At 45.4% G+C, this 27,203-nt stretch overlaps 1 protein-coding gene across 2 annotated transcripts; it reads left to right on the forward strand.

Moving 5' to 3' along the window:
• LOC110498222 (oocyte zinc finger protein XlCOF6.1) lies at positions 1-26,092 on the forward strand. Of its 2 annotated transcripts, none has more exons than XM_036955252.1 (4): positions 1-198; positions 1,638-1,868; positions 11,056-11,166; positions 22,335-26,092. In XM_036955252.1, exons 2-4 carry the CDS (start codon positions 1,769-1,771, stop codon positions 23,438-23,440), a joined length of 1,317 nt encoding a protein of 438 aa, XP_036811147.1. In that variant the 5' UTR covers positions 1-198; positions 1,638-1,768; the 3' UTR covers positions 23,441-26,092. The 2 variants fall into 2 exon arrangements, with proteins under 2 accessions (XP_036811147.1, XP_036811148.1); XM_036955253.1 differs by having other exon boundaries at positions 11-198; positions 1,663-1,868.
• Positions 26,093-27,203: the final 1,111 nt, after the last annotated feature.

A 27,203-nucleotide genomic window follows, 5' to 3' on the forward strand; every position in this document is an offset into this window, starting at 1 on the left:
TCTACGTTTGTGTAGTTTGAAACACGCCTAGTCAGTCGAAAAAGAAAAATGCGCATATTGCCATCGCTTTTGTGTGCGATCCCTTTGGAATAGATATCCACGCGTAAATAACAATTTATTCGTTAAACAATAAACACTTGATTCAAAATAATCATTTTTTATTTGATTTTATTGCGTTTGAGCGAAGCAAGGCCTCAGGTAAGAACCTTACAGAGAGGTGTGTTGCAGCAGGGCAAATGGCCAGACAGGGCCTTCAGTTAGCGGACTAATGTTAACTCAACTCATAGCTAAAGTGAACAAACAATACATTAAAAACGGTCACCACGTACGTTTTCTAATAACAAAATGGGGAAATATGTAACGACCTAACGTTAGCTAAACCAAATGTGTTGTAGCTAGCGGGAAATGGTGACCTAAAACCTGCACAAATTCAGTTATGTCCCTCCCAGTTTCGTTTGCTTTGTTTTGCTTCATTACTTGGGAAGGTATTCATACCGCCGATTGGTAGATAAACGTTTCGTCCGCTGTAAAACGTGTTGCAACAAACAGTTTACTCAAAATGGGAAAATGTTCTGCAACGAAAACGAGTTTACATTGAACAAATTTAGGTAGCTAGGGTCCCTACCCGTTTCGCTCGATTTGATCTGTGTTAATTTGGCAATTAAACAAAAATCTCATTTGTATTTGTCACAAGCGTCGAATACAACAGGTGATCAACCTTACAGTGAAAAGCTTACTTACAAGCCCTTAATTAACCAACAATGCAGTTCAAGTATTTACTAAAATAAGACGAAGTAAAAAATGAGAAATAGAAAAACAATTAAGGAGCAACAAAATAATAAATAGTGAGGCTATATACAGGGGGCACTGGTTAGTCGAGGTAATTGAGGTAATATACTTTACAGAGGTAAAGTGACTATGCATGGATAATAAACGGAGTAAACCCGGGTAACAGTAAACTGCTTCTGTTGTAAAACATAATGAATATACACCTCCTGGGCAGAAGAGAAGTCCCCAGTTAGCTACCATTCATCCCATTAGACCGCTCTGCAAGTGTTACGCCAATATACGTTTGTTGCTTGCCAAAAATATTGGGATTCGCTGAGCAACTATTGTCCTTTACTACCTTCACGCCTGGTATGTACTTCCAAAAATGGTCTAAATAAAAATTTACAAGTAACTAAAAAAAAATGCCTTGTCTGGAAATAATCTGTTATTTTAGGCCAAGTATGCCATGTACCTAATCTATCAACGCTTATTGGAGGTGCCAAAACAACACATTAATTAGGCTTATGCACAAACAATTATTTTCCTGTCGCTCGTAAATGTTTATTTAGACATTCCGGCGGCAGTAAATGAAATGGTAGCTAACTGGGCTAGAGGTGTGACTCGTCATATATTCATTATCTCCTCCTCGGCCCATATACTGGTTCAGCTAAAAAACAAACCCGAATAATAGCTAGCTACCTACCATGCAATTTTAGACTTTATTTCTTAGTTTAGCCAGCTGAGGCCCCATACAGTAAACTAAATTAGCATAGCAACGTTGATCAAATGACTGGCTACCTCAGAAAACAATGAATGTGTGTGCTAACTAGATAACAAGCCACCAAATGACATTTTGTTTCCTTTTACAGGTTGTTTATCTGGTCTTTACTTTAGGACAGCGAGGATAACCAGCCTGCCGCTCTCCTTCCACACTGAGCCCAAGCCTATACTGACTGGGTCCTGATTGTGACAAAGAAGTTCCCTGGGCACCGCAGGAGAGATGGCATCAGTGAAAGAAAGCAGTCAAACTCTCCGGCTGAATATCATCACAAAAGATATAGAAGAGGAAGTGAAGATTTGGGAATGCGATGATTACGCAGGTAACAGAGCAGGGTTTATCATGGGAATGTGATATTACCCAGGTAACAGAGCAGGGTTTATCATGGGAATGTGATATTACCCAGGTAACAGAGCAGGGTTTATCATGGGGATAGGATGATTACCCAGGTAACAGAGCAGGGTTTATCATGGGAATAGGATGATTACCCAGGTAACAGAGCAGGGTTTATCATGGGAAATGTGATATTACCCAGGTAACAGAGCAGGGTTTATCATGGGAATGTGATATTACCCAGGTAACAGAGCAGGGTTTATCATGGGAATGTGATATTACCCAGGTAACAGAGCAGGGTTTATCATGGGGATAGGATGATTACCCAGGTAACAGAGCAGGGTTTATCATGGGAAATGTGATATTACCCAGGTAACAGAGCAGGGTTTATCATGGGAATGTGATATTACCCAGGTAACAGAGCAGGGTTTATCATGGGAATGTGATGATTACCCAGGTAACAGAGCAGGGTTTATCATGGGAATGTGATATTACCCAGGTAACAGAGCAGGGTTTATCATGGGAATGTGATGATTACCCAGGTAACAGAGCAGGGTTTATCATGGGAATGTGATATTACCCAGGTAACAGAGCAGGGTTTATCATGGGGATAGGATGATTACCCAGGTAACAGAGCAGGGTTTATCATGGGAAATGTGATATTACCCAGGTAACAGAGCAGGGTTTATCATGGGAATAGGATGATTACCCAGGTAACAGCAGGGTTTATCATGGGGATAGGATGATTACCCAGGTAACAGCAGGGTTTATCATGGGAATAGGATGATTACCCAGGTAACAGCAGGGTTTATCATGGGAATAGGATGATTACCCAGGTAACAGCAGGGTTTATCATGGGGATAGGATGATTACCCAGGTAACAGCAGGGTTTATCATGGGAATAGGATGACTACCCAGGTAACAGCAGGGTTTATCATGGGGATAGGATGATTACCCAGGTAACAGCAGGGTTTATCATGGGGATAGGATGATTACCCAGGTAACAGCAGGGTTTATCACGGGGATAGGATGAGTACCCAAGTAACAGAGCAGGGTTTATCATGGGGATAGGATGATTACCCAGGTAACAGAGCAGGGTTGATCATGGGAATGTGATATTACCCAGGTAACAGAGCAGGGTTTATCATGGGAATGCGATGATTACCCAGGTAAGAGAGCAGGGTTTATCATGGGAATGTGATATTACCCAGGTAACAGAGCAGGGTTTATCATGGGAATGTGATATTACCCAGGTAACAGAGCAGGGTTTATCATGGGATTGTGATATTACCCAGGTAACAGAGCAGGGTTTATCATGGGAATGTGATATTACCCAGGTAACAGAGCAGGGTTTATCATGGGAATGCGATGATTACCCAGGTAAGAGAGCAGGGTTTATCATGGGAATGTGATATTACCCAGGTAACAGAGCAGGGTTTATCATGGGAATGTGATATTACCCAGGTAACAGAGCGGGGTTTATCATGGGGATAGGATGATTACCCAGGTAACAGAGCAGGGTTTATCATGGGAAATGTGATATTACCCAGGTAACAGAGCAGGGTTTATCATGGGAATGTGATATTACCCAGGTAACAGAGCAGGGTTTATCATGGGAATGTGATATTACCCAGGTAACAGAGCAGGGTTTATCATGGGGATAGGATGATTACCCAGGTAACAGAGCAGGGTTTATCATGGGAAATGTGATATTACCCAGGTAACAGAGCAGGGTTTATCATGGGAATGTGATATTACCCAGGTACCAGAGCAGGGTTTATCATGGGAATGTGATATTACCCAGGTAACAGAGCAGGGTTTATCATGGGGATAGGATGATTACCCAGGTAACAGAGCAGGGTTTATCATGGGAATAGGATGATTACGCAGGTAACAGTGCAGGGTTTATCATGGGAATGTGATATTACCCAGGTAACAGAGCAGGGTTTATCATGGGAATGTGATATTACGCAGGTAACAGAGCAGGGTTTATCATGGGAATGTGATATTACCCAGGTAACAGAGCAGGGTTTATCATGGGAATGTGATGATTACCCAGGTAACAGAGCAGGGTTTATCATGGGAATGTGATATTACCCAGGTAACAGAGCAGGGTTTATCATGGGGATAGGATGATTACCCAGGTAACAGAGCAGGGTTTATCATGGGAAATGTGATATTACCCAGGTAACAGAGCAGGGTTTATCATGGGAATGTGATATTACCCAGGTAACAGCAGGGTTTATCATGGGGATAGGATGATTACCCAGGTAACAGCAGGGTTTATCATGGGAATAGGATGATTACCCAGGTAACAGCAGGGTTTATCATGGGAATAGGATGATTACCCAGGTAACAGCAGGGTTTATCATGGGGATAGGATGATTACCCAGGTAACAGCAGGGTTTATCATGGGAATATGATGACTACCCAGGTAACAGCAGGGTTTATCATGGGGATAGGATGATTACCCAGGTAACAGCAGGGTTTATCATGGGGATAGGATGATTACCCAGGTAACAGCAGGGTTTATCATGGGGATAGGATGATTACCCAGGTAAGAGAGCAGGGTTTATCATGGGAATGTGATATTACCCAGGTAACAGAGCAGGGTTTATCATGGGAATGTGATATTACCCAGGTAACAGAGCAGGGTTTATCATGGGAATGTGATGATTACCCAGGTAACAGAGCAGGGTTTATCATGGGAATGTGATGATTACGCAGGTAACAGAGCAGGGTTTATCATGGGAATGTGATATTACCCAGGTAACAGAGCAGGGTTTATCATGGGAATGTGATGATTACCCAGGTAACAGATTAGGGTTTATCATGGGAATGTGATATTACCCAGGTAACAGAGCAGGGTTTATCATGGGAATGTGATATTACCCAGGTAACAGAGCAGGGTTTATCATGGGAATGTGATATTACCCAGGTAACAGAGCAGGGTTTATCATGGGGATAGGATGATTACCCAGGTAACAGAGCAGGGTTTATCATGGGAATAGGATGATTACCCAGGTAACAGAGCAGGGTTTATCATGGGAAATGTGATATTACCCAGGTAACAGAGCAGGGTTTATCATGGGAATGTGATATTACCCAGGTAACAGAGCAGGGTTTATCATGGGAATGTGATATTACCCAGGTAACAGAGCAGGGTTTATCATGGGGATAGGATGATTACCCAGGTAACAGAGCAGGGTTTATCATGGGAAATGTGATATTACCCAGGTAACAGAGCAGGGTTTATCATGGGAATGTGATATTACCCAGGTAACAGAGCAGGGTTTATCATGGGAATGTGATGATTACCCAGGTAACAGAGCAGGGTTTATCATGGGAATGTGATATTACCCAGGTAACAGAGCAGGGTTTATCATGGGAATGTGATGATTACCCAGGTAACAGAGCAGGGTTTATCATGGGAATGTGATATTACCCAGGTAACAGAGCAGGGTTTATCATGGGGATAGGATGATTACCCAGGTAACAGAGCAGGGTTTATCATGGGAAATGTGATATTACCCAGGTAACAGAGCAGGGTTTATCATGGGAATAGGATGATTACCCAGGTAACAGCAGGGTTTATCATGGGGATAGGATGATTACCCAGGTAACAGCAGGGTTTATCATGGGGATAGGATGATTACCCAGGTAACAGCAGGGTTTATCACGGGGATAGGATGATTACCCAAGTAACAGAGCAGGGTTTATCATGGGGATAGGATGATTACCCAGGTAACAGAGCAGGGTTGATCATGGGAATGTGATATTACCCAGGTAACAGAGCAGGGTTTATCATGGGAATGCGATGATTACCCAGGTAAGAGAGCAGGGTTTATCATGGGAATGTGATATTACCCAGGTAACAGAGCAGGGTTTATCATGGGAATGTGATATTACCCAGGTAACAGAGCAGGGTTTATCATGGGATTGTGATATTACCCAGGTAACAGAGCAGGGTTTATCATGGGAATGTGATATTACCCAGGTAACAGAGCAGGGTTTATCATGGGAATGCGATGATTACCCAGGTAAGAGAGCAGGGTTTATCATGGGAATGTGATATTACCCAGGTAACAGAGCAGGGTTTATCATGGGAATGTGATATTACCCAGGTAACAGAGCGGGGTTTATCATGGGGATAGGATGATTACCCAGGTAACAGAGCAGGGTTTATCATGGGAAATGTGATATTACCCAGGTAACAGAGCAGGGTTTATCATGGGAATGTGATATTACCCAGGTAACAGAGCAGGGTTTATCATGGGAATGTGATATTACCCAGGTAACAGAGCAGGGTTTATCATGGGGATAGGATGATTACCCAGGTAACAGAGCAGGGTTTATCATGGGAAATGTGATATTACCCAGGTAACAGAGCAGGGTTTATCATGGGAATGTGATATTACCCAGGTAACAGAGCAGGGTTTATCATGGGAATGTGATATTACCCAGGTAACAGAGCAGGGTTTATCATGGGGATAGGATGATTACCCAGGTAACAGAGCAGGGTTTATCATGGGAATAGGATGATTACGCAGGTAACAGTGCAGGGTTTATCATGGGAATGTGATATTACCCAGGTAACAGAGCAGGGTTTATCATGGGAATGTGATATTACGCAGGTAACAGAGCAGGGTTTATCATGGGAATGTGATATTACCCAGGTAACAGAGCAGGGTTTATCATGGGAATGTGATGATTACCCAGGTAACAGAGCAGGGTTTATCATGGGAATGTGATATTACCCAGGTAACAGAGCAGGGTTTATCATGGGGATAGGATGATTACCCAGGTAACAGAGCAGGGTTTATCATGGGAAATGTGATATTACCCAGGTAACAGAGCAGGGTTTATCATGGGAATGTGATATTACCCAGGTAACAGCAGGGTTTATCATGGGGATAGGATGATTACCCAGGTAACAGCAGGGTTTATCATGGGAATAGGATGATTACCCAGGTAACAGCAGGGTTTATCATGGGAATAGGATGATTACCCAGGTAACAGCAGGGTTTATCATGGGGATAGGATGATTACCCAGGTAACAGCAGGGTTTATCATGGGAATATGATGACTACCCAGGTAACAGCAGGGTTTATCATGGGGATAGGATGATTACCCAGGTAACAGCAGGGTTTATCATGGGGATAGGATGATTACCCAGGTAACAGCAGGGTTTATCACGGGGATAGGATGATTACCCAAGTAACAGAGCAGGGTTTATCATGGGGATAGGATGATTACCCAGGTAACAGAGCAGGGTTGATCATGGGAATGTAATATTACCCAGGTAAGAGAGCAGGGTTTATCATGGGAATGTGATGATTACCCAGGTAACAGAGCAGGGTTTATCATGGGAATGTGATATTACCCAGGTAAGAGAGCAGGGTTTATCATGGGAATGTGATATTACCCAGGTAACAGAGCAGGGTTTATCATGGGAATGTGATATTACCCAGGTAACAGAGCAGGGTTTATCATGGGAATGTGATGATTACGCAGGTAACAGAGCAGGGTTTATCATGGGAATGTGATATTACCCAGGTAACAGAGCAGGGTTTATCATGGGAATGTGATGATTACCCAGGTAACAGAGCAGGGTTTATCATGGGAATGTGATATTACCCAGGTAACAGAGCATGGTTTATCATGGGAATGTGATATTACGCAGGTAACAGAGCAGGGTTTATCATGGGAATGTGATATTACCCAGGTAACAGAGCAGGGTTTATCATGGGAATGTGATGATTACCCAGCTAACAGAGCAGGGTTTATCATGGGAATGTGATATTACCCAGGTAACAGAGCAGGGTTTATCATGGGGATAGGATGATTACCCAGGTAACAGAGCAGGGTTTATCATGGGAATAGGATGATTACTCAGGTAACAGCAGGGTTTATCATGGGGATAGGATGATTACCCAGGTAACAGCAGGGTTTATCATGGGAATAGGATGATTACCCAGGTAACAGCAGGGTTTATCATGGGAATAGGATGATTACCCAGGTAACAGCAGGGTTTATCATGGGGATAGGATGATTACCCAGGTAACAGCAGGGTTTATCATGGGAATAGGATGACTACCCAGGTAACAGCAGGGTTTATCATGGGGATAGGATGATTACCCAGGTAACAGAAGGGTTTATCACGGGGATAGGATGATTACCCAAGTAACAGAGCAGGGTTTATCATGGGGATAGGATGATTACCCAGGTAACAGAGCAGGGTTTATCATGGGGATAGGATGATTACCCAGGTAACAGAGCAGGGTTGATCATGGGAATGTAATATTACCCAGGTAAGAGAGCAGGGTTTATCATGGGAATGTGATGATTACCCAGGTAACAGAGCAGGGTTTATCATGGGAATGTGATATTACCCAGGTAAGAGAGCAGGGTTTATCATGGGAATGTGATATTACCCAGGTAACAGAGCAGGGTTTATCATGGGAATGTGATATTACCCAGGTAACAGAGCAGGGTTTATCATGGGAATGTGATGATTACGCAGGTAACAGAGCAGGGTTTATCATGGGAATGTGATGATTACGCAGGTAACAGAGCAGGGTTTATCATGGGAATGTGATATTACCCAGGTAACAGAGCAGGGTTTATCATGGGAATGTGATGATTACCCAGGTAACAGAGCAGGGTTTATCATGGGAATGTGATATTACCCAGGTAACAGAGCAGGGTTTACCATGGAATTATCAAAGAATTGCTCAGAACTTTACGTTTAGAGGCAAATAAAATGACTAAAACGTTCTGCAATGTAAATTAGTTTCTATTGGACACATTTCAGGCAGTTCCCTCCCTGTTTTGTTGCGTTTGCTTCTGTTTGCTTCCGTTTGGTTCCTTGAATAAACGGTTTCCATTGCAAAATGATCTGCATCAGGCCAAACTGTTTGCTACCGTGTGCACTAATGATTACACCCGGACGTCTATCAACAGCTGTTACTCCAGTGTTGTTCTGGTTCTCAAGGGCCAAAGTGTCTGCTGGTTTTCATATTTTCGTATTTTTAGTCAGAGACAGATTGGTTACATTATTTTTAAGATGTTATCTTATTTTTCACTTGGGACACCTGGGGTTAGGACACCTGGGGCTGGGGTTGGGACGCCTGGGGTTGGGACGCCTGGGGTTGGGACGCCTGGGGTTGGGGCGCCTGGGGTTGGGACGCCTGGGGTTGGGGCGCCTGGGGTTGGGGCGCCTGGGGTTGGGGCGCCTGGGGTTAGGACGCCTGGAGCTGGGGTTAGGACGCCTGGGGTTAGGACACCTGGGGTTAGGACGCCTGGGACTGGGGTTAGGGCGCCTGAGGTTAGGACGCCTGGGGCTGGGGTTAGGGCGCCTGGGGTTAGTGGGGCTGGGGTTAGGACACCTGGGGTTAGGACGCCTGGGGCTGGGGTTAGGACGCCTGGGGTTAGGACGCCTGGGGCTGGGGTTGGGACGCCTGGGGTTAGGACGCCTGGGGTTAGGACGCCTGGAGCTGGGGTTAGGACGCCTGGGGTTAGGACGCCTGGGGTTGGGGTTAGGACACCTGGGGTTTGGACGCCTGGGGTTGGGACACCTGGGGTTTGGGCGCCTGGGGTCGGGGCGCCTGGGGTCGGGGCGCCTGGGGTTGGGGAGCCTGGGGTTGGGGCGCCTGGGGTTAGGACACCTGGGGTTGGGGTTAGGACGCCTGGGGTTAGGACACCTGGGGCTGGGGTTAGGACACCTGGGGTTAGGACACCTGGGGCTGGGGTTAGGACGCCTGGGGTTAGGACATGTGGGGCTGGGGTTAGGACACCTGGGGTTGGGGTTAGGACGCCTGGGATTAGGACACCTGGGGCTGGGGTTAGGACACCTGGGGTTAGGACACCTGGGGCTGGGGTTAGGACGCCTGGGGTTAGGACACCTGGGGTTAGGACGCCTGGGGTTAGGACGCCTGGGGTTAGGACATGTAGGGCTGGGGTTAGGACACCTGGGGTTAGGACACGTGGGGCTGGGGTTAGGACGTCTGGGGTTAGGACACGTGGGCTGGGGTTAGGACGCCTGGGGTTAGGACATGTGGGGCTGGGGTTAGGACACCTGGGGTTAGGACACGTGGGGCTGGGGTTAGGACACGTGGGGCTGGGGTTAGGACACCTGGGGTTAGGACACGTGGGGCTGGGGTTAGGACGCCTGGGGTTAGGACACGTGGGGCTGGGGTTAGGACGCCTGGGGTTAGGACACGTGGGGCTGGGGTTAGGACGCCTGGGGCTAGGACGCCTTGGGCTGGGGTTAGGACACCTGGGGTTAGGACACGTGGGGCTGGTGTTAGGACGCCTGGGGTTAGGACGCCTGGGGTTAGGACACGTGGGGCTGGGGTTAGGACGCCTGGGGTTAGGACACGTGGGGCTGGGGTTAGGACGCCTGGGGTTAGGACGCCTGGGGTTGGGGTTTGGACGCCTGGGGTTGGGACACCTGGGGTTTGGGCGCCTGGGGTCGGGGCGCCTGGGGTTGGGGAGCCTGGGGTTGGGGCGCCTGGGGTTAGGGCGCCTGGGGTTGGGGTTAGGACGCCTGGGGTTAGGACACCTGGGGCTGGGGTTAGGACACCTGGGGTTAGGACACCTGGGGCTGGGGTTAGGACGCCTGGGGTTAGGACATGTGGGGCTGGGGTTAGGACACCTGGGGTTGGGGTTAGGACGCCTGGGATTAGGACACCTGGGGCTGGGGTTAGGACACCTGGGGTTAGGACACGTGGGGCTGGGGTTAGGACGCCTGGGGTTAGGACGCCTGGGGTTAGGACATGTAGGGCTGGGATTAGGACACCTGGGGTTAGGACACGTGGGGCTGGGGTTAGGACGCCTGGGGTTAGGACGCCTGGGGTTAGGACATGTGGGGCTGGGGTTAGGACACCTGGGGTTAGGACACGTGGGGCTGGGGTTAGGACACGTGGGGCTGGGGTTAGGACACGTGGGGCTGGGGTTAGGACACGTGGGGCTGGGGTTAGGACGCCTGGGGTTAGGACACGTGGGGCTGGGGTTAGGACACGTTGGTTTGGGACATCAGGCATTTTAAAAGGACATACTTGGGTTATTTAGTTGCTCGCCAACCCCTTTGCTACATGGTTTTAGTATCCATTTCATTTCCTCAAGTCAATGCAAGTTAACATAGTTTAACCTTTTCCTTGTTCCCATTTACACAGAAGAGAGTCCAGAGATGGCGTCAGTGAAGTTGGCAGACAGCAGTCAAACACTTGGGCTGAATGTCACCTTTAAAGAAGAGGAGAAGGGTGACTTTGGGGAATCTGATCATGGTAAGAGCAGGTTTGATCTAGTTTTTTAGGCCGTCAGGATCCAGGAACACACTAGTTGACGTCACAGTTTAAAGTCCCACTCCAGCTATTTAAAAAATAAATAAAAATAAAAACTTTTCCTGTGGAAAAAAAATGACATTCCAAGTCAAATCACATTTTATTTGTCGCATACACATGTTTAGCAGATGTTATTGCGGGTGTAGCGAAATGCTTGTAAATTCAGTACATTCGAGGTTTTGAGCAAAATAGTCTTTATTTGATTTTTTTTTTTAAACAATTGCAGAATTCAAGAGTTTGGCAATTCAAGGAGGTGGTCTGATATCATCGGCTTCCCCTCTTGCTTGCGAGAACAATAGAGGGCAATGTAGGACAATTGCGCCTTTTTTAAGAATTGAACTAGGCAAGTCAGTTAAGAAATTCTTACAATGGCGGCCTTCCGGGGAACAGTTGGTTAACTGCCTTGTTCAGGGGCAGAATGATTGATTTTTACCAGCTCGGGGATTAGATCCAGCATCCTTTCGGTTACTGGCCCAACGCTCTAGCCACTAGGCTAACTGCTGCCCCCACCAACCAGTGGCTACTTGATAACAAATGGCCCGAAACAGCAGCCTAATTCAGATATTTTTCTACTAATTTTTACAAATTAGATATGCTCTGAAGAAGATCTGATGTGACTCCACACACACACACACACACACACGCATTTGTGCTAAGTTGGAGTACACCTGGATCACCTATTGAGGTACTATTGTTAATGAAATCAGGTGCTACATTAGGCTCTAGGGGAGGCTGGAGTGGGTCTTCAACACTATAATCCCTAAAGTGAACAATGCATAATTATGGAATCTCCAATTGTGAATGAATAACAGGATAGTCCATTCTATTGTATTGGTACATGTGACCGACCCAGCTCAAATCGGTCTTATGAAACAACATTTGAAATGGATTATTATAATATTTTTTTTACATTGGGTAAAAGTAGAGCTACAACATTGTATATCATACACTACAGTTGAGGAACAATGGGAAAGTAATTCTGCTTTGAAAGTTGATCACCTTGTAACTCACTTTTGAGAATATGGCCTTTGAATGCTTTGATACCTCCTGGAGAGCTCTACTTTGTCGACACCCATTCAGCATTAATCACACCTTAAGCCTTAGCCCCACCCATCTCTTTAAGGATTCACATGTGAGGTCATGTGCTCAACAGTCAGTAGTGTAGTAAAGATTAAGACTAAAAGTAGTAGCCTACAATAAGGAACAATTCCAGTTAAACAGTGTCCAGATAAAAATATTTTATAAATATTGCATAGTAGAAATAGATAGTCAATATAAATAATATACAGTACAAACAATATCACTATCAGTGATAGATGAGGTAGTGTTATGTATACAATCAGACTGTTTTGCTAGCACAGACTGGAATATGTTCTGGGATTCTTCTGATGGCATTGAGGAGTACACCACATCAGTCACTGGCGTGATCAATAAGTGCATCGAGGACGTCGTCCCCACAGTGACTGTACGTACATACCCCAACCAGAAGCAATGGATTACAGGCAACATCCGCGCTGAGCTAAAGGCTAGAGTTGGCGCTTTCAAGTTGCGGGACTCTAACCTGGAAGCTTATAAGAAATCCTGCTATGCCCTCTGACGAAACATCAAACAGGCGAAGTGTCAATACAGGGCTAAGATTGAATCGTACTACAACGGCTCCAATGCATGTCAGATGTGACAGAGTTTGCAAACTATTACAGACTACAAAAGGGAAGCACAGCCGCGAGCTGCCCAGTGACACAAGCCTACCAGACGAGCCAAATCACTTTGAGGCAAGCAACACTGAGGCATGCATGAGAGCATCAGCTATTCCGGACGACTGTGTGATCACGCTCTCCGTAGCCGACGTGAGTAAGACGTTTAAACAGGTCAACATACACAAGGCTGCGGGGCCAGACGGATTACCAGGACATGTTCTCCGGGCATGTGCTGACCAACTGGCAGGTGTCTTCACTGACATTTTCAACATGTCCCTGATTGAGTCTAATAACAACATGCTTCAAGCAGACCACCATTGTGTTCTTGGGCACAGGGACTAAGGTAACCTGCCTAAATGACTACAGACCCGTAGCACTCACGTCCGTAGACATGAAGTGCTTTGAGAGGCTGGTAATGGCTCACATTAACTCCATTATCCCAGAAACCCTAGACCCACTCCAATTTGCATACTGCTCAAACAGATCCACAGGTGATGCAATCTCTATTGCACTCCACATTGCCCTTCCCCACCTGGACAGAAGGATCACCTACATGAGAATGCTGTTCATTGTCTACAGCTCAGCGTTCAACACCATAGTGGCCTCCAAGCTTATCACTAAGCTAAGAATCTTGGGACTAAACACCTCCCTCTGCAACTGGATCCTGGACTTCCTGATGGGCCACCCCCAGGTGGTAAGGGTAGGTAGCAAAACATCTGCCATGCTGATCCTCAACACTGGAGCCTCGCAGGGGTGCGTGCTCAGTTCTCTCCTGTACTCCCTGTTCACCCACGACTGCATGGCCAGGCACGACTCCAACACCATTAAGTGTGCAGACAACACAACAGTAGTGGGCCTGATCAACGACGAGACAGCCTATAGGGAGGAGGTCAGAGACTTGGCGCCGACAGAGATGGCGGCCTCGCTTCACGTTCCTAGGAAAGTATGCAGTATTTTTTTTCATGTGTTATTTCTTACATTGTTATCCCAGGAAATATTTGTTTTATTTGTTTTATTACATACAGTCGGGAGGAACTATTGGATATACAGTGGGGCAAAAAAGTATTTAGTCAGCCACCAATTGTGCAAGTTCTCCCACTTAAAAAGATGAGAGAGGCCTGTAATTTTCATCATAGGTACACTTCAACTATGACAGACAAAATGAGAAAGAAAATCACATTGTAGGATTTTTAATGAATTTATTTGCAAATTATGGTGGAATATAAGTATTTGGTCACCTACAAACAGGCAAGATTTCTGGCTCTCACAGACCTGTAACTTCTTCTTTAAGAGGCTCCTCTGTCCTCCACTCGTTACCTGTATTAATGGCACCTGTTTGAACTTGTTATCAGTATAAAAGACACCTTTCCACAACCTCAAACACTCCAAACTCCACTATGGCCAAGACCAAAGAGCTGTCAAAGGACACCAGAAACAAAGTTGTAGACCTGCACCAGGCTGGGAAGACTGAATCTGCAATTGTAGTGGCAAATCGGTTCAAATATGACACAACCAAGAACTTTGTGAAAATCAATATAGACTTTTAATACAACAGTATCATAAGCCGGAGCGGTCCGCGGAACACACACACTTTTTCAGAGCCCTCACTCTGAGTTATACACCTACCATATAAGTCCCTCCCATATGCAAATTAAGTTACATCCCAATCCGTGCTTCCTGCTTGTTCAGCCCAATAACGCCCCCATCTGCTTTCCATTAGATCCTAATGGTGACAAGACCCTTGCTTTGACCCTTCACTCAGCTTAATGCGTTCTCCTGTTTGTGTGTTATCTAGGGTTAGCAGACTATGTGTCTCTTCTGTTTTTAGCATGCTCAGCTATACTAAAAATACTATACATTCCCCTTTCCTGTGGCCTGTGTTCATACCCTGTTATTAACTCCATGTGTCCCTTTTGGTGTCTTTCATCTCCTTTAGCTTTAGGGTGCCTAGCTGTTCTGGTCGCCTTCTCTTCATATGGTTGTCTAAGATCAAACAGACTTGTCTCCTGTGATGTGATTGATGTCTGTAATCCATCAATTGGTCCTTTGGCTGACCCCCTCCTTAGATAACCTCTGACCTTTGTATGTCCAGCTGCCCTAGGTGTTGCCCTCTCCCATGGCCCCACTCTGGCTTCCTGTCCTATACAATAGACAATGTACCTTACCAGAATGGCAAATGCATCCCTCTTTTATATAGGACAGTATATTTATCCATATATGTACCTAATTTCTCCCACACAATAGATAAGCAGCTTGGTTTGAAGAAATCAACTGTGGGAGCAATTATTAGGAAATGGAAGACATACAAGACCACTGATAATCTCCCTCGATCTGGGGCTCCACGCAAGATCTCACCCCGTGGGGTCAAAATGATCACAAGAACTGTGAGCAAAAATCCCAGAACCACACGGGGGGACCTAGTGAATGACCTGCAGAGAGCTGGGACCAAAGTAACAAAGCCTACCATCAGTAACACACTACGCCGCCAGGGACTCAAATCCTGCAGTGCCAGACGTGTCCCCCTGCTTAAGCCAGTACATGTCCAGGCCCATCTGAAGTTTGCTAGAGAGCATTTGGATGATCCAGAAGAAGATTGTTAGAATGTCATATGGTCAGATGAAACCAAAATAGAACATTTTGGTAAAAACTCAACCCGTCGTGTTTGGAGGACAAGGAATGCTGAGTTGCATCCAAAGAACACCATACCTACTGTGAAGTATGGGGGTGGAAACATCAGGCTTTGGGGCTGTATAGTGAGATTTTGAGTGAAAACCTCCTTCCATCAGCAAGGGCATTGAAGATGAAACGTGGCTGGGTCTTTCAGCATGACAATGATCCCAAAAACACCACCCGGGCAACGAAGGAGTGGCTTCGTAAGAAGCATTTCAAGTGACCTAGCCAGTCTCCAGATCTCAACCCCATAGAAAATCTTTGGAGGGAGTTGAAAGTCTGTGTTGCCCAGCAAAAGCCCCAAAACATCACTGCTCTAGAGGAGATCTGCATGGAGGAATGGGCCAAAATACCAGCAACAGTGTGTGAAAACCTTGTGAAGACTTACAGAGAACGTTTGACCTCTGTCATTGCCAACAAAGGGTTTATACAAAGTATTGAGAAACTTGTTATTGACCAAATACTTATTTTCCACCATAATTTGCAAATAAATTCATAACAAATCCTACAATGTGATTTTCTGGATTTTATTTCTCTCATTTTGTCTGTCATATTTGAAGTGTACCTATGATGAAAATTACCGGCCTCATCTTTTTAAGTGGGAGAACTTGCACAATTGGTGGCTGACTAAATACTTTTTGTGCTTTGAGAGTCAAGGACCATATCACCTCCACCCTACCTGACACACTAGACCCACTCCAATTTGCTTACTGCCCCAATAGGTCCACAGACGACACAATCGCAATCACACTGCCCTAACCCATCTGGACAAGAGGAATGCCTATGTAAGAATGCTGTTCATTAACTACAGCTCAGCATTTAACACCATAGTACCCTCAACTCATCATTAAGCTCGAGACCCTGGGTCTCGACCCCGCCCAGTGCAACTGGGTCCTGAACTTCCTGACAGGCTGCCCCAGGTGGTGAGGGTAGGTAACAACATCTCCACCCCGCTGATCCTCAACACTGGGGCCCCACAAGGGTGCGTTCTCAGCCCTCCTGTGCTCCCTGTTCACCCATGACTGCGTGGCCATGCATGCCTCCAACTCAATCATCAAGTTTTCAGACGACACTAGTGGTAGAGACGGACTACAGGGAGGAGGTGAGGGCCCTCGGAGTGTGGTGTCAGGAAAATAACCTCACACTCAACGTCAACAAAGGAGATGATCGTGGACTTCAGGAAACAGCATCCCCCTATCTATAACACATCACGGACAAACTGAAATGGTCCACCCACACAGACAGCGTGGTGAAGAAGGAGGCTGAAGAAATTTGGCTTGTCACCAAAAACACTCAAACCTTTACAGATGCACAATCGATAGCATCCTGTTGGGCTGTATCACCGCCTGGTACGGCAACTGCTCCACCCACAACCTTAAAGCTCTCCAGAGTGTAATGAGGTCTTCACAACGCATCACTGGGGGCAAACTACCTGCCCTCCAGGACACCTACACCACCCGATGTCACAGGAAGGCCAAAAAGATAATCAAGGACAACAACCACCCGAGCCACTGCCTGTTCACCCCGCTATCATCCAGAAGGCGAGGTCAGTACAGGTGCATCAAAGCGGGGACCGAGAGACTGAAAAACAGCTTCTATCTCAAGGCCATCAGACTGTTAAACAGCCACCACTAACATTGAGTGGCTGCTGCCAACACACTGACTCATCTCTAGCCACTTTAATAATGAAAAATTGATGTAAAAAATGTCTCACTAGCTATTGTATATAATGTTTACATACCCTACATTACTCATCTCATATGTATATACTGTACTCTATACCACCTACTGCATCATGCCTATGCCGTTCGGCTATCGCTCATTCATATATATTTTTACGTACATATTTCATATTCATTCCTTTACACTTGTGTGTATAAGGTAGTTGTTGTGAAATTGTTAGGTTAGATTACTTGTTAGATATTACTGCATGGTCGGAACTAGAAGCCCAAGCATTTCGCTACACTCGCATTAACATCTGCTACCCATGTGTATGTGACAAATATAATTTGATGGTGCCAGAATAACAACCTATCTCTCAACATAACCAAGACTAAGGAGATGATTGTGGACTACAGGAAAAGGAGGACCGAGTCCGCCCCCATTCTCATCGACGGGGCTGTAGTGGAGCAGTTTGAGTGCTTCAAGTTCCTTGGTGTCCACATCACCAACAAACTATCTTGGTCCAAACACACCAAGACAGTCATGAAGAGGGCACGACAAAAACCTATTCCCCCTCAGGAGACTGAAAATATTTGTCATGGGTCCTCAGATCCTCAAACGTTTTACAGCTGCAACATCGAGCGCACTGGTTGCATCACTGCCTGGTACAGCAACTGCTCTGCCTCCGACCGCAAGGCACTACAGAGTGTCGTGCGAATGGCCCAGTACATCACTGGGGCTAAGCTGCCTGCCATCCAGGACCTCTAGAGGAAGGTCCTAAAAATGGTCAATTGCATATTCAGGTGTTGGATGTTCGTAAATTCAAATCAAACTTTGTCATATGCACCGAATACAACGTGTGTAGACAACCATGAAATTCTTACAAGCCCTTAACCAAGAGGGCAGTTCAAGAAAGAGTTAAAATATTTACAAAATAATGTAAAAAATAATTAGGGGGGGGGGGGGGGGGGGTGTACCGGTACAGAGTCCATGTGTGGTGGCACAAGTTAGTCAAGGTAATTTACCTAACGTGTAGGTAGGGGTGAAGTGACTATGCATAGATACAGCAGTGTAAAAAACAAATGGATGGGGTGGGTAAATATTCCGGTGGCCATTTGCTTAATTGTTCAGCAGACTTATGCCTTGGGGTAGAAGCTGTTAAGGAGCCTTTTGGTCCTAGATTTGGTGCTCCGGTACCGCTTGCCGTGCGGTAGCAGAGAGAACATTCTGACTTGGGTGAATGGGGTCTTTACAATTATTTGGGCCTTTTCTCTGACACTGCCAAGTATATAGGTCCTGGATGGCAGGAAACTTGGCCACAGTGATGTACTGGGCTGTACGCACTACCCTCTGTAGCGCCTTAAGGTCAGATGCCGAGCAGTTACCATACCAGGCGGTGATGCAACCATTCAGGATGCTCTCAATGGTGCAGCTGTAGAACTTTGAGGATCTGGGGACCCATGCCAAATCTTTTCAGTCTCCTGAGGGGGAAAAGGTGTTGTCGTGCCCTCTTCACAACTGTCTTGGACCATGATAGTTCATTGGTGATGTGGACACCAAGGAACTTAACTCAACCCGCTCCATTACAGCCCCGTCAATGTTATTGGGGGCCTGTTCGGCCCACCTTTTCCTGTAGTCCACAATCAGCTCCTTTGTCTTGCTCACATTGAGGGAGAGGTTGTTGTCCTGGCACAACACTGCCAGGTCTGACCTCACTATTTTTATTTTATTTCACCTTTATTTAACCAGGTAGGCTAGTTGAGAACAAGTTCTCATTTGCAACTGCGACCTGGCCAAGATAAAGCATAGCAGTGTGAGCAGACAACACAGAGTTACACATGGAGTAAACAATTAACAAGTCAATAACACAGTAGAAAACAAAGGGGAGTCTATATACAATGTGTGCAAAAGGCATGAGGAGGTAGGCGAATAATTACAATTTTGCAGATTAACACTGGAGTGATAAATGATCAGATGGTCATGTACAGGTATATTGGTGTGCAAAAGAGCAGAAAAGTAAATAAATAAAAACAGTATGGGGATGAGGTAGGTGAAAATGGGTGGGCTATTTACCAATAGACTATGTACAGCTGCAGCGATCGGTTAGCTGTATACTATAGGCTGTCTCATCGTTGTCTGTGATCAGGCCTACCACTTGTGTTGTCAGCAAACTTGGTGTTGGAGTTGTGTTTGGCCTCGCAGTCGTGGGTAACAAGGAGTACAGGAGGGGATTAAGCACACCCCTGAGGGGCCCCAGTGTTGAGGATCAGAATGGCGGATTTGTTGTTACCTACCCTCACCACCTGGGTGCGGCGCGTCATAAAGTCCAGGATCCAGTGGCAGAGGGAGGTGTTTAGTCCCAGGGTCCTTAGCTTAGTAATGAGCTTTGTGGGCACTATGGTGTTGAACTATGAGCTGTAGTCAATGAACAGCATTCTCACATAGGTGTTCCTTTTGTCCAGGTGAGAAAGGGCAGTGTGGAGTGCGATTGTGTCATCTGTGGATCTGATTGAGTGGTATGCGAATTGGAGTAGGTTTAGGGTATCCGGGAGGATGCTGTTGATGTGAGCCATGACCAGCCTTTCAAAGCACTTCATGGCTACTGACGTGAGTGCTACGGGGCGAAAATCATTTTGGCAGGTTACCTTAGTGTTCTTGGTTACAGGGACTATGGTAGTCTGCTTGAAACGTAGGTATTACAGACTCCGTCAGGGAGATGTTGAAAATGTCAGTGAAGACACTTGCCAGTTGGTCCGTGCATGCTTTGAGTACACATCCTGGTTATCCATCAGGCCCCGTGGCTTTGTGAATATTGACCTGTTTTAAAGGTCTTGCTCACATCAGCTACCGAGAGTGTTTTCACACAGTTGTTAACAGCTGGTGCTCTCATGCATGCTTCAGTGTTGCTTTCCTCGAAGCGAGCATAAAAGGCATTTAGCTCATCTGGTAAGCTCGCGTCACTGGGAAGCTCGCCGCTGGGTTTGACTGAGGTATACTCCTCAATGCCATTTGTAGCGTAGCGTCAGCGTCATCTGACCACTTCCATATTGAGCGAATCACTGGTAGTTCCTGCTTTAGTTTTTGCCTGTAAGCAGGAATGAGGAGGATATAATTATGGTCAGATTTGTTAAATGGATGGTGAGGGAGAGATTTGTGTGCATCTCTGTGTGGAGTAAAGGTTATCTAGAGTTTTTTTTTCTCCTCTGGTTGCACATGTAGAAATTAGGTAAAAATGGATTTAAGTTTGCCTGCATTAAAGTCCCCGGCCACTAGGGGCACCGCTTCTGGATGAGCATTTTCTTGTTTGTTTATGGCCTTCAACAGCTGGTTGAGTGCAGTCTTAGTGGCAGCATCGGTGTGTGATGGTAAATAGACGGCTACGAATAATATAGATGAGAACTCTTGGTAGATAGGTTGGTCTACAGCTTATCATAAGGTACTCTACCTCAAGACTTATTTAATATTAGACATCGCACACCAGCTGTTCTTGACAAATAAACACCCCTCGTCTTACCAGACATAGCTTCTCTGTCCTGCCGGTGCATAGAAAATCCCGCCAGCTCAATATTATCTGTGTCGTCGTTCAGCCACGACTCAGTGAAATATAAGATATTGCAGTTGTTAATGTCCCGTTGGTTGTGTAATCTTGATCGTACGACATTCATTTTATTTTCCAATGATTGCACGTTGGCCAATAGAAAGGATGGCAGTGGGAGTTTACTCACTCGCCTACGAATTCTCCGAAGGCAGCCCGACCTCCGCCCCCTTTTTTTCGCCATCGTAAATGACAGGGATTTGGGCCCGTTCCTGAGAAAGCAGTAAATCCTTCCCGTCGGACTGTTTTTAAAGAAACCTTATTCTTCCAGTTCGAGGTGAGTAATCGCTGGTCTTTATGTCCAGAAGTTATTTTTGGTCATAAGAGACGGTAGCAGCAACTTTAGGTACAAAATAAGTTAAGCAATGCGAAAAGACGGAACAAAATAGCACAGCCGGTTAGGAGCCAGTAAAACGTCGGCCATCCCCTCCAGCGTTATTCTGCGCTCTGGTACTCAGACGAGAATGTCCTGAAATAGTTGTTGTGGTGACATTCTATTGAAATGGATACTTGCATAGTCTAAGTTTTAAACAATATATATATATTTTTTTTAAAGCTGCGTTAGACAGGATTACCTTCACATACTGACCAGCTCAAATGGACAGAAGCAATCCAAACTCATCTCTCGGCATGTCCAGCCCACTTATTACCTCAGCCAATCATGGCTAGCGGGAAGGTTACTGTCCTTTTTCTGTGGCTTAACCAACTAGGCTCATAATTTAACATTTTTATTCGTATTTACAGATGACATACAAGTTTAAGGCACATGAAAGTTCACATTCAAGAAGGAATTTCTTCCCCCAAAAAGGTTTACGTTCAAACAGCTCTCCTGTGAAGTTGTGACCCGCGACATGTGACCCGCGACATGTGACCCGCTTCAGGAAACTAGGCGCATCTTCTAATTATAAATCTCAAAATGGTATGTAACCTAATATCAGTCCACCCAATCCAAGCAGTTATATCAGTCTACTCTAACCTGCTTAAAAGTACACTGTGTGAGCGGGAAATTGTTTATCATTTGACTGCACATCTTGGGCATTTTGTTGTTTTTGTCGTTATAAAAACAAGCTTTTACCTTGTTCCAACACACACACACACTTTCTGTTTCATAGTCATAACAAAAGGGCGCTCCATTAATTAAATTGATTGAACACATGTTTTTAGTGGTTTTGTTTATTACAGAGTAACAAACAAAGGAATATGCTATTGTGCTTGAAATAAAGTAAAATATATTTGTTACCTTAGAGGTTCATAAAAATTATAAATATTTCACAATATTATTGTGAAAGCATATATGAAATTGATTAAATTACACTGTTAGAATGCAGTCAAAATGATTGCTCATTAGTTCCAAAGCAGAGAAACCTACTGTAAGTAACCCATTTCAGGACTGCTTTATTGGGCACATTGCTTTCTTTTAATTTGATGCAAAAATTAAGCATTTGTGTTTCACCAGCTCACTTGATGTTCTGTTGTCATTTACACAGGAGAGACCCCTAACTCCTCTGACCAAGTTGAGACATTTCCTGCTCCAGTCAAGCATCGTCGGAAAGTGAGTAAAGTGAAGAGGTCTCACCACTGTCCCCACTGTGAGAAGATTTTCCCTTTCCTTTCATATCTTGAAAGACACGTGCGAAAACATTCCGGAGAGAAGCCTTACTCTTGCTCTGACTGTGGGATGAGTTTCTCTCAACTGAGTGGCTTGAATGTGCACCAGCGAACACACACTGGAGAGAAGCCTCACCACTGTCCTCACTGTGAGGAGAGTTTCCCATTCCCATCATATCTTGAAAGACACCTGCGAAAACATTCAGGAGAGAAGCCTTATTCCTGCTCTGTCTGTGGGATGAGTTTCTCTCAACGCAGTGGCTTGAACGTGCACCAGCGATCACACACTGGAGAGAAGCCTCACCACTGTCCTCACTGTGAGGAGAGTTTCCCATTCCCATCATATCTTGAAAGACATCTGCGTAAACATTCTGGAGAGAAGCCTTATTCCTGCTCTGACTGTGGGATGAGTTTCTCTCAACTGAGTGGCTTGAATGTGCACCAGCGAACACACACTGGAGAGAAGCCTCACCACTGTCCTCAGTGTAAGGAGAGTTTCCCATTCCCATCATATCTTGAAAGACACATGCGAAAACATTCTGGAGAGAAGCCTTATTCCTGCTCGGTCTGTGGGATGAGTTTCTCGCAACTGAGTGGCTTGAATGTGCACCAGCGAACACACACTGGAGAGAAGCCTCACCGCTGTCCTCACTGTGAGAAGAGTTTCCCATTCCCATCATATCTTGAAATACACCTGCGGAAACATTCTGGAGAGAAACCGTACTCCTGCTCTGACTGTGGGAAATGCTTCACAACATCAAGTCATCTAACCTCTCATCGGATAACTCACACAGGGGAGAAGCCTTACTCTTGCTCTGACTGTGGGAAGAGTTTCCCATTCCCATCATATCTTGAAAGACACCTGCGGAAACATTCTGGCGAGAAGCCGTACTGCTGCTCTGACTGCGGGAAATGCTTCACCACATCAAGCAATCTAACACTTCATCAGAGTGCACACAGGGGAGAAGCCTTACTAATGATCTGACGAGTGTGGAAGAATCTCATCTGGACAGCCTGAACCTTCGCAAGTAAAACACACAGGAGAAAAACCTTACTCCTGCTCTAACCGCGGGGAAGGATTTCACCTCACCAAGTCATCTAACCGTTCATAAGAGAGTGCACACAGGAAAAAAAAGCCTTATCAATGTTCTGAATGTGGGTAGCTTCAAACACCACCAGCGAATAAGTACAGGAGAGAAGTCGTACTCTTGTTCTGACTGTGAGAAGTGCTTCACCTCATTGAATCAGTTAGGTGTTCATCATAGCACTATATCTGCTACGTCTTTGCTGATCAATTACATTGTAAAATGACATTGTGCTGCCCTTTTTATAGACCTGTGGAAGTCTTTCGATTGTGTTGACCAATTTTGGCGGCAGGTAGAGAGTTGGACTAGTAATCGACTGGTTGCAAGATCGAATCCCCCGAGCTGACCAGGTAAAAATCTGTCGTTCTGCCCCTGAACAAGGCAGTTAGCCCACTGTTCCTAGGCCGTCATTGAAAATAAGAATTTGTTCTTAACTGACTTGCCTACTTAAATAAAAATTGGCCTGGGTCAGGCAACCTGCATTTGGTTTGAAAACAACCTGACCGAGAGGACACTTCTGATGGTGTTAAGTAAAGTTTCCTTTAGTACTAAACGGTGCCCCCCCCCCCTCCCCCCCCTCCCCTGGGTCGATTTTGGGCCCTGTACTTTTTGCTATCTATATAAACACTATTGGTTTGTAAGAAATTGTAACCTCCACTTGTATGTGGACGATACTGTTGCGCATTCTGTTCACAAGGCTCGTCCAGAACTACAATCTGCCTTATGTTTTGCAGAAAGCCTTTGTTCAACTGGAGTTGGTACTTAATGCAGGTAACCAGGTATGTTATTTTCAAAAACACTTAAGTGTATTTGATGTTTTATCCATATATATATATATATTGGATGGTGACAACAATTGATAGTGTCCCTGTTTATTATAATAATACATGGGACTTATTTTCAATGTCGCTTTTACCATTGTGGAAACTAAACAGAAAACAAGACGACATCAAGACAACGGCAGGAAGAAACAAAACCGTGAGAGGGGCTTAAAGAAGGGAAACGAGTGTGAGGGAGGAGTTCGGCTGCAGAGTTCTGAACCATTTGGAGCTTATGGAGGGAGCTTGCATTGATGCCTGGAGATTAGTGAGTTGCAGTAAGTCGAGACGGGAGATGATAAATGCTTGGATCTGGGTTTCAGCGACAGATGTAGTGGTGGAAAGAGGGTGCAGTCCAGGATAACACCTGGGTTGAGGCAGAGACAATGGTATCATCAATGGTTAGGTTAACAATTTATGGCAACTGGATGTTGAAGTGATGGAGTATCTGGCCAAGGGGGAGGATGTAGATGAAGAGTAAGGGGCCCAGCACAGAGCCCTGAGTGACACCCAATGTGAAACTGCAGCTGTGTGAGGTATGGCCATTGAGTGAGATGTAGTGGGTCTGGTTGGTGAGGTATGATTGTAGCCAGGAGAGTGCCCTCAACACCCAGACCCGCTAGCCTGATGACCAGGACTTGTTGGCTCAACGTGTCAAAGACAAATCAGGATGTTGAGGGCACTGACATCAGCAGAGGTTAGGTCATTGATGACTGACGGGGGCGGAATCCAGACTGGATGGGCTCAAATAGGTTATTGTTCAGGAGGTGGGTTTGTAGTGGAGAGGCAGCTGGCCTTTTCAAGTGTTTTAGCGAGGAGGTTGGAGATGAGGCGATCCTCAATGACTATCTAGTCCGGGCTTCTTTAGGATGGGAGTGACTGCAGCTGTTTTGTACATGGACGGGACAGCTCCATGGGCGAGGGAGAGGTTGATGGTGTGGACAGAGAGCAGGCAGGCAGGCTTTGATGAGAGGATCCTGAGAGCAGGTTGTCGTCCTGGGTGACATGTCAAGTTGAGAGATATAGGGGGCTGAATGTGGAGAGTCGGGTTTCAGGGGTAACAGTTGCGGCAGATTTATCGCTCGGTGATTAAACTAATCTTGTCCTTGAAAAAAAAAAAACTGAAGGAGTTGCAGAGTTCAGTCAAGAGAGTAGATAAGGTGTGGTCACGGGGCTGAAGTAGTTTCTTGACAGTGGGGAATAAGAGTCTGGGGGTTCTTATTGGAGCTGTTGAAGTAGATGGACCTGGCAGCAGAGGCCATCTCTGTAGGTGGAGTTTGAGCCCAGACTTCCTGCTCAGGCTCCAGCCAGCTTGTTTCAGAGCACAAAGTTCATGGGCAAACCAGGGATGAGGAGGATGAGACGGGTTCAGTTTGGAGAGAGGCCAGAGAGTTGAGGGGGACATGTATAGAGCAGTGTTTAATTGGGCTGCATGACTGGCGCACATTCTACAACTCATTCTTTACAGACTCTCAATGAGCACACAGGAGCCTTATCAGTAATGGTAGATCTGCGGAGAATAAAAAAAATTACCCAAAATTCCATTCACAGAAGAAGTGTGGGACATTCTAAAATGCTTGTTCTCCCAACGATGGCTTAATGTGACTTAAGGACATAAAATCAACATGTGGGTGGGTGGGTGGGTGGGGTCCAGGGGCAATGTTAACATGTGTAAAATGACAAGTATTGATACATATTTGAATTCAATCTATTAAAGATGATATGGAACTGTTGTCAATTCTGTGCCTATATTTATTTTACGTAGGCTTAACTATTGGCTACGAGTAAGAATTTGTCTTTATGCTGAATCCAATTATCCCTCTTCGATTTAGGATAAATCTCAACAATAAAACTCACTGGAGGTCAATAGTAAATCAATTAACTATTTATGCAAATAGATATTTCAGAGTCATTGACATAGATGCTCAAAATGAAAGGAACAAGTTCACAGCTCTACCAAAACCTTCCCTTTTGTGTTTTAAAATGTGCTAATACATACAGTGCAATGGGAGGGGGTGTGGCATGTCGGCAGAGGACCAGGATGTTGACCACTTGAGGAAGGGAAGTGCCGCTAAGGTACACAATAGTAGGTTTTGGTAGACAGTGTGCTCTTTGGTGAAAGGAGGACTAAGGCACTATTCAAATAATGAATTAAAATGCCTTTATTTGTATGGCATGTTGAATGGAAACAAAGTTTAAAAAAATGGATGCGTTTCGGCTGCATGGCCTTCGTCAGGGAGGACTCAAAAGCATTCTGATGAAGTAATGAAAAGTGCCTTGGTCCTCCTTTTTGATGTCTGAGGACTTATTCTTTCTAGAAGTCCATACATTGTAAACTAGCTCTAGCCAGCAGATCCCGGTGTGTACGGAAATGAAGGCTATTCCATGCGAGAAATTACCATGAAACTGAAGATCTGGTACAACGCTGTGTACTACTCCCGTCACAGAACAGAGAAAACTAACCAGAATAGAAAGAGTGGGAGGTCTTGGTGCACAACTGAGCAAGAGGACAAGTTCATTAGAGTTTCTAGTTTGAACAACAGACGCCTCACAAGTCCTCAACTGGCAGCTTCATTAAATAGTACCCGCAAAACACCAGTCTCAACGTCAACAGTGAAGAGGCGTCTCCGGGATGCTGTTTGTGGTGAAAAAAAGTTCTGATAATGGTTTTCATTCACCTTGTCCATAGTGTAGAGGCCTATGGGAGTCATTGAAGAGGTAAGGGATGGTAAATGTGATCTGCATAATATACCAATAGACATACCTTTGTATGCCTCCTTGTCTGTATACCTACAGACAGAAAAGTGAGCAGTTCAGTTATTTGCGCCTAGCCTTCAACATACAG

This window comes from Oncorhynchus mykiss, chromosome 19, assembly GCF_013265735.2.
Source record: "Oncorhynchus mykiss isolate Arlee chromosome 19, USDA_OmykA_1.1, whole genome shotgun sequence".
Taxonomy (NCBI): Eukaryota; Metazoa; Chordata; class Actinopteri; order Salmoniformes; family Salmonidae; genus Oncorhynchus; species Oncorhynchus mykiss.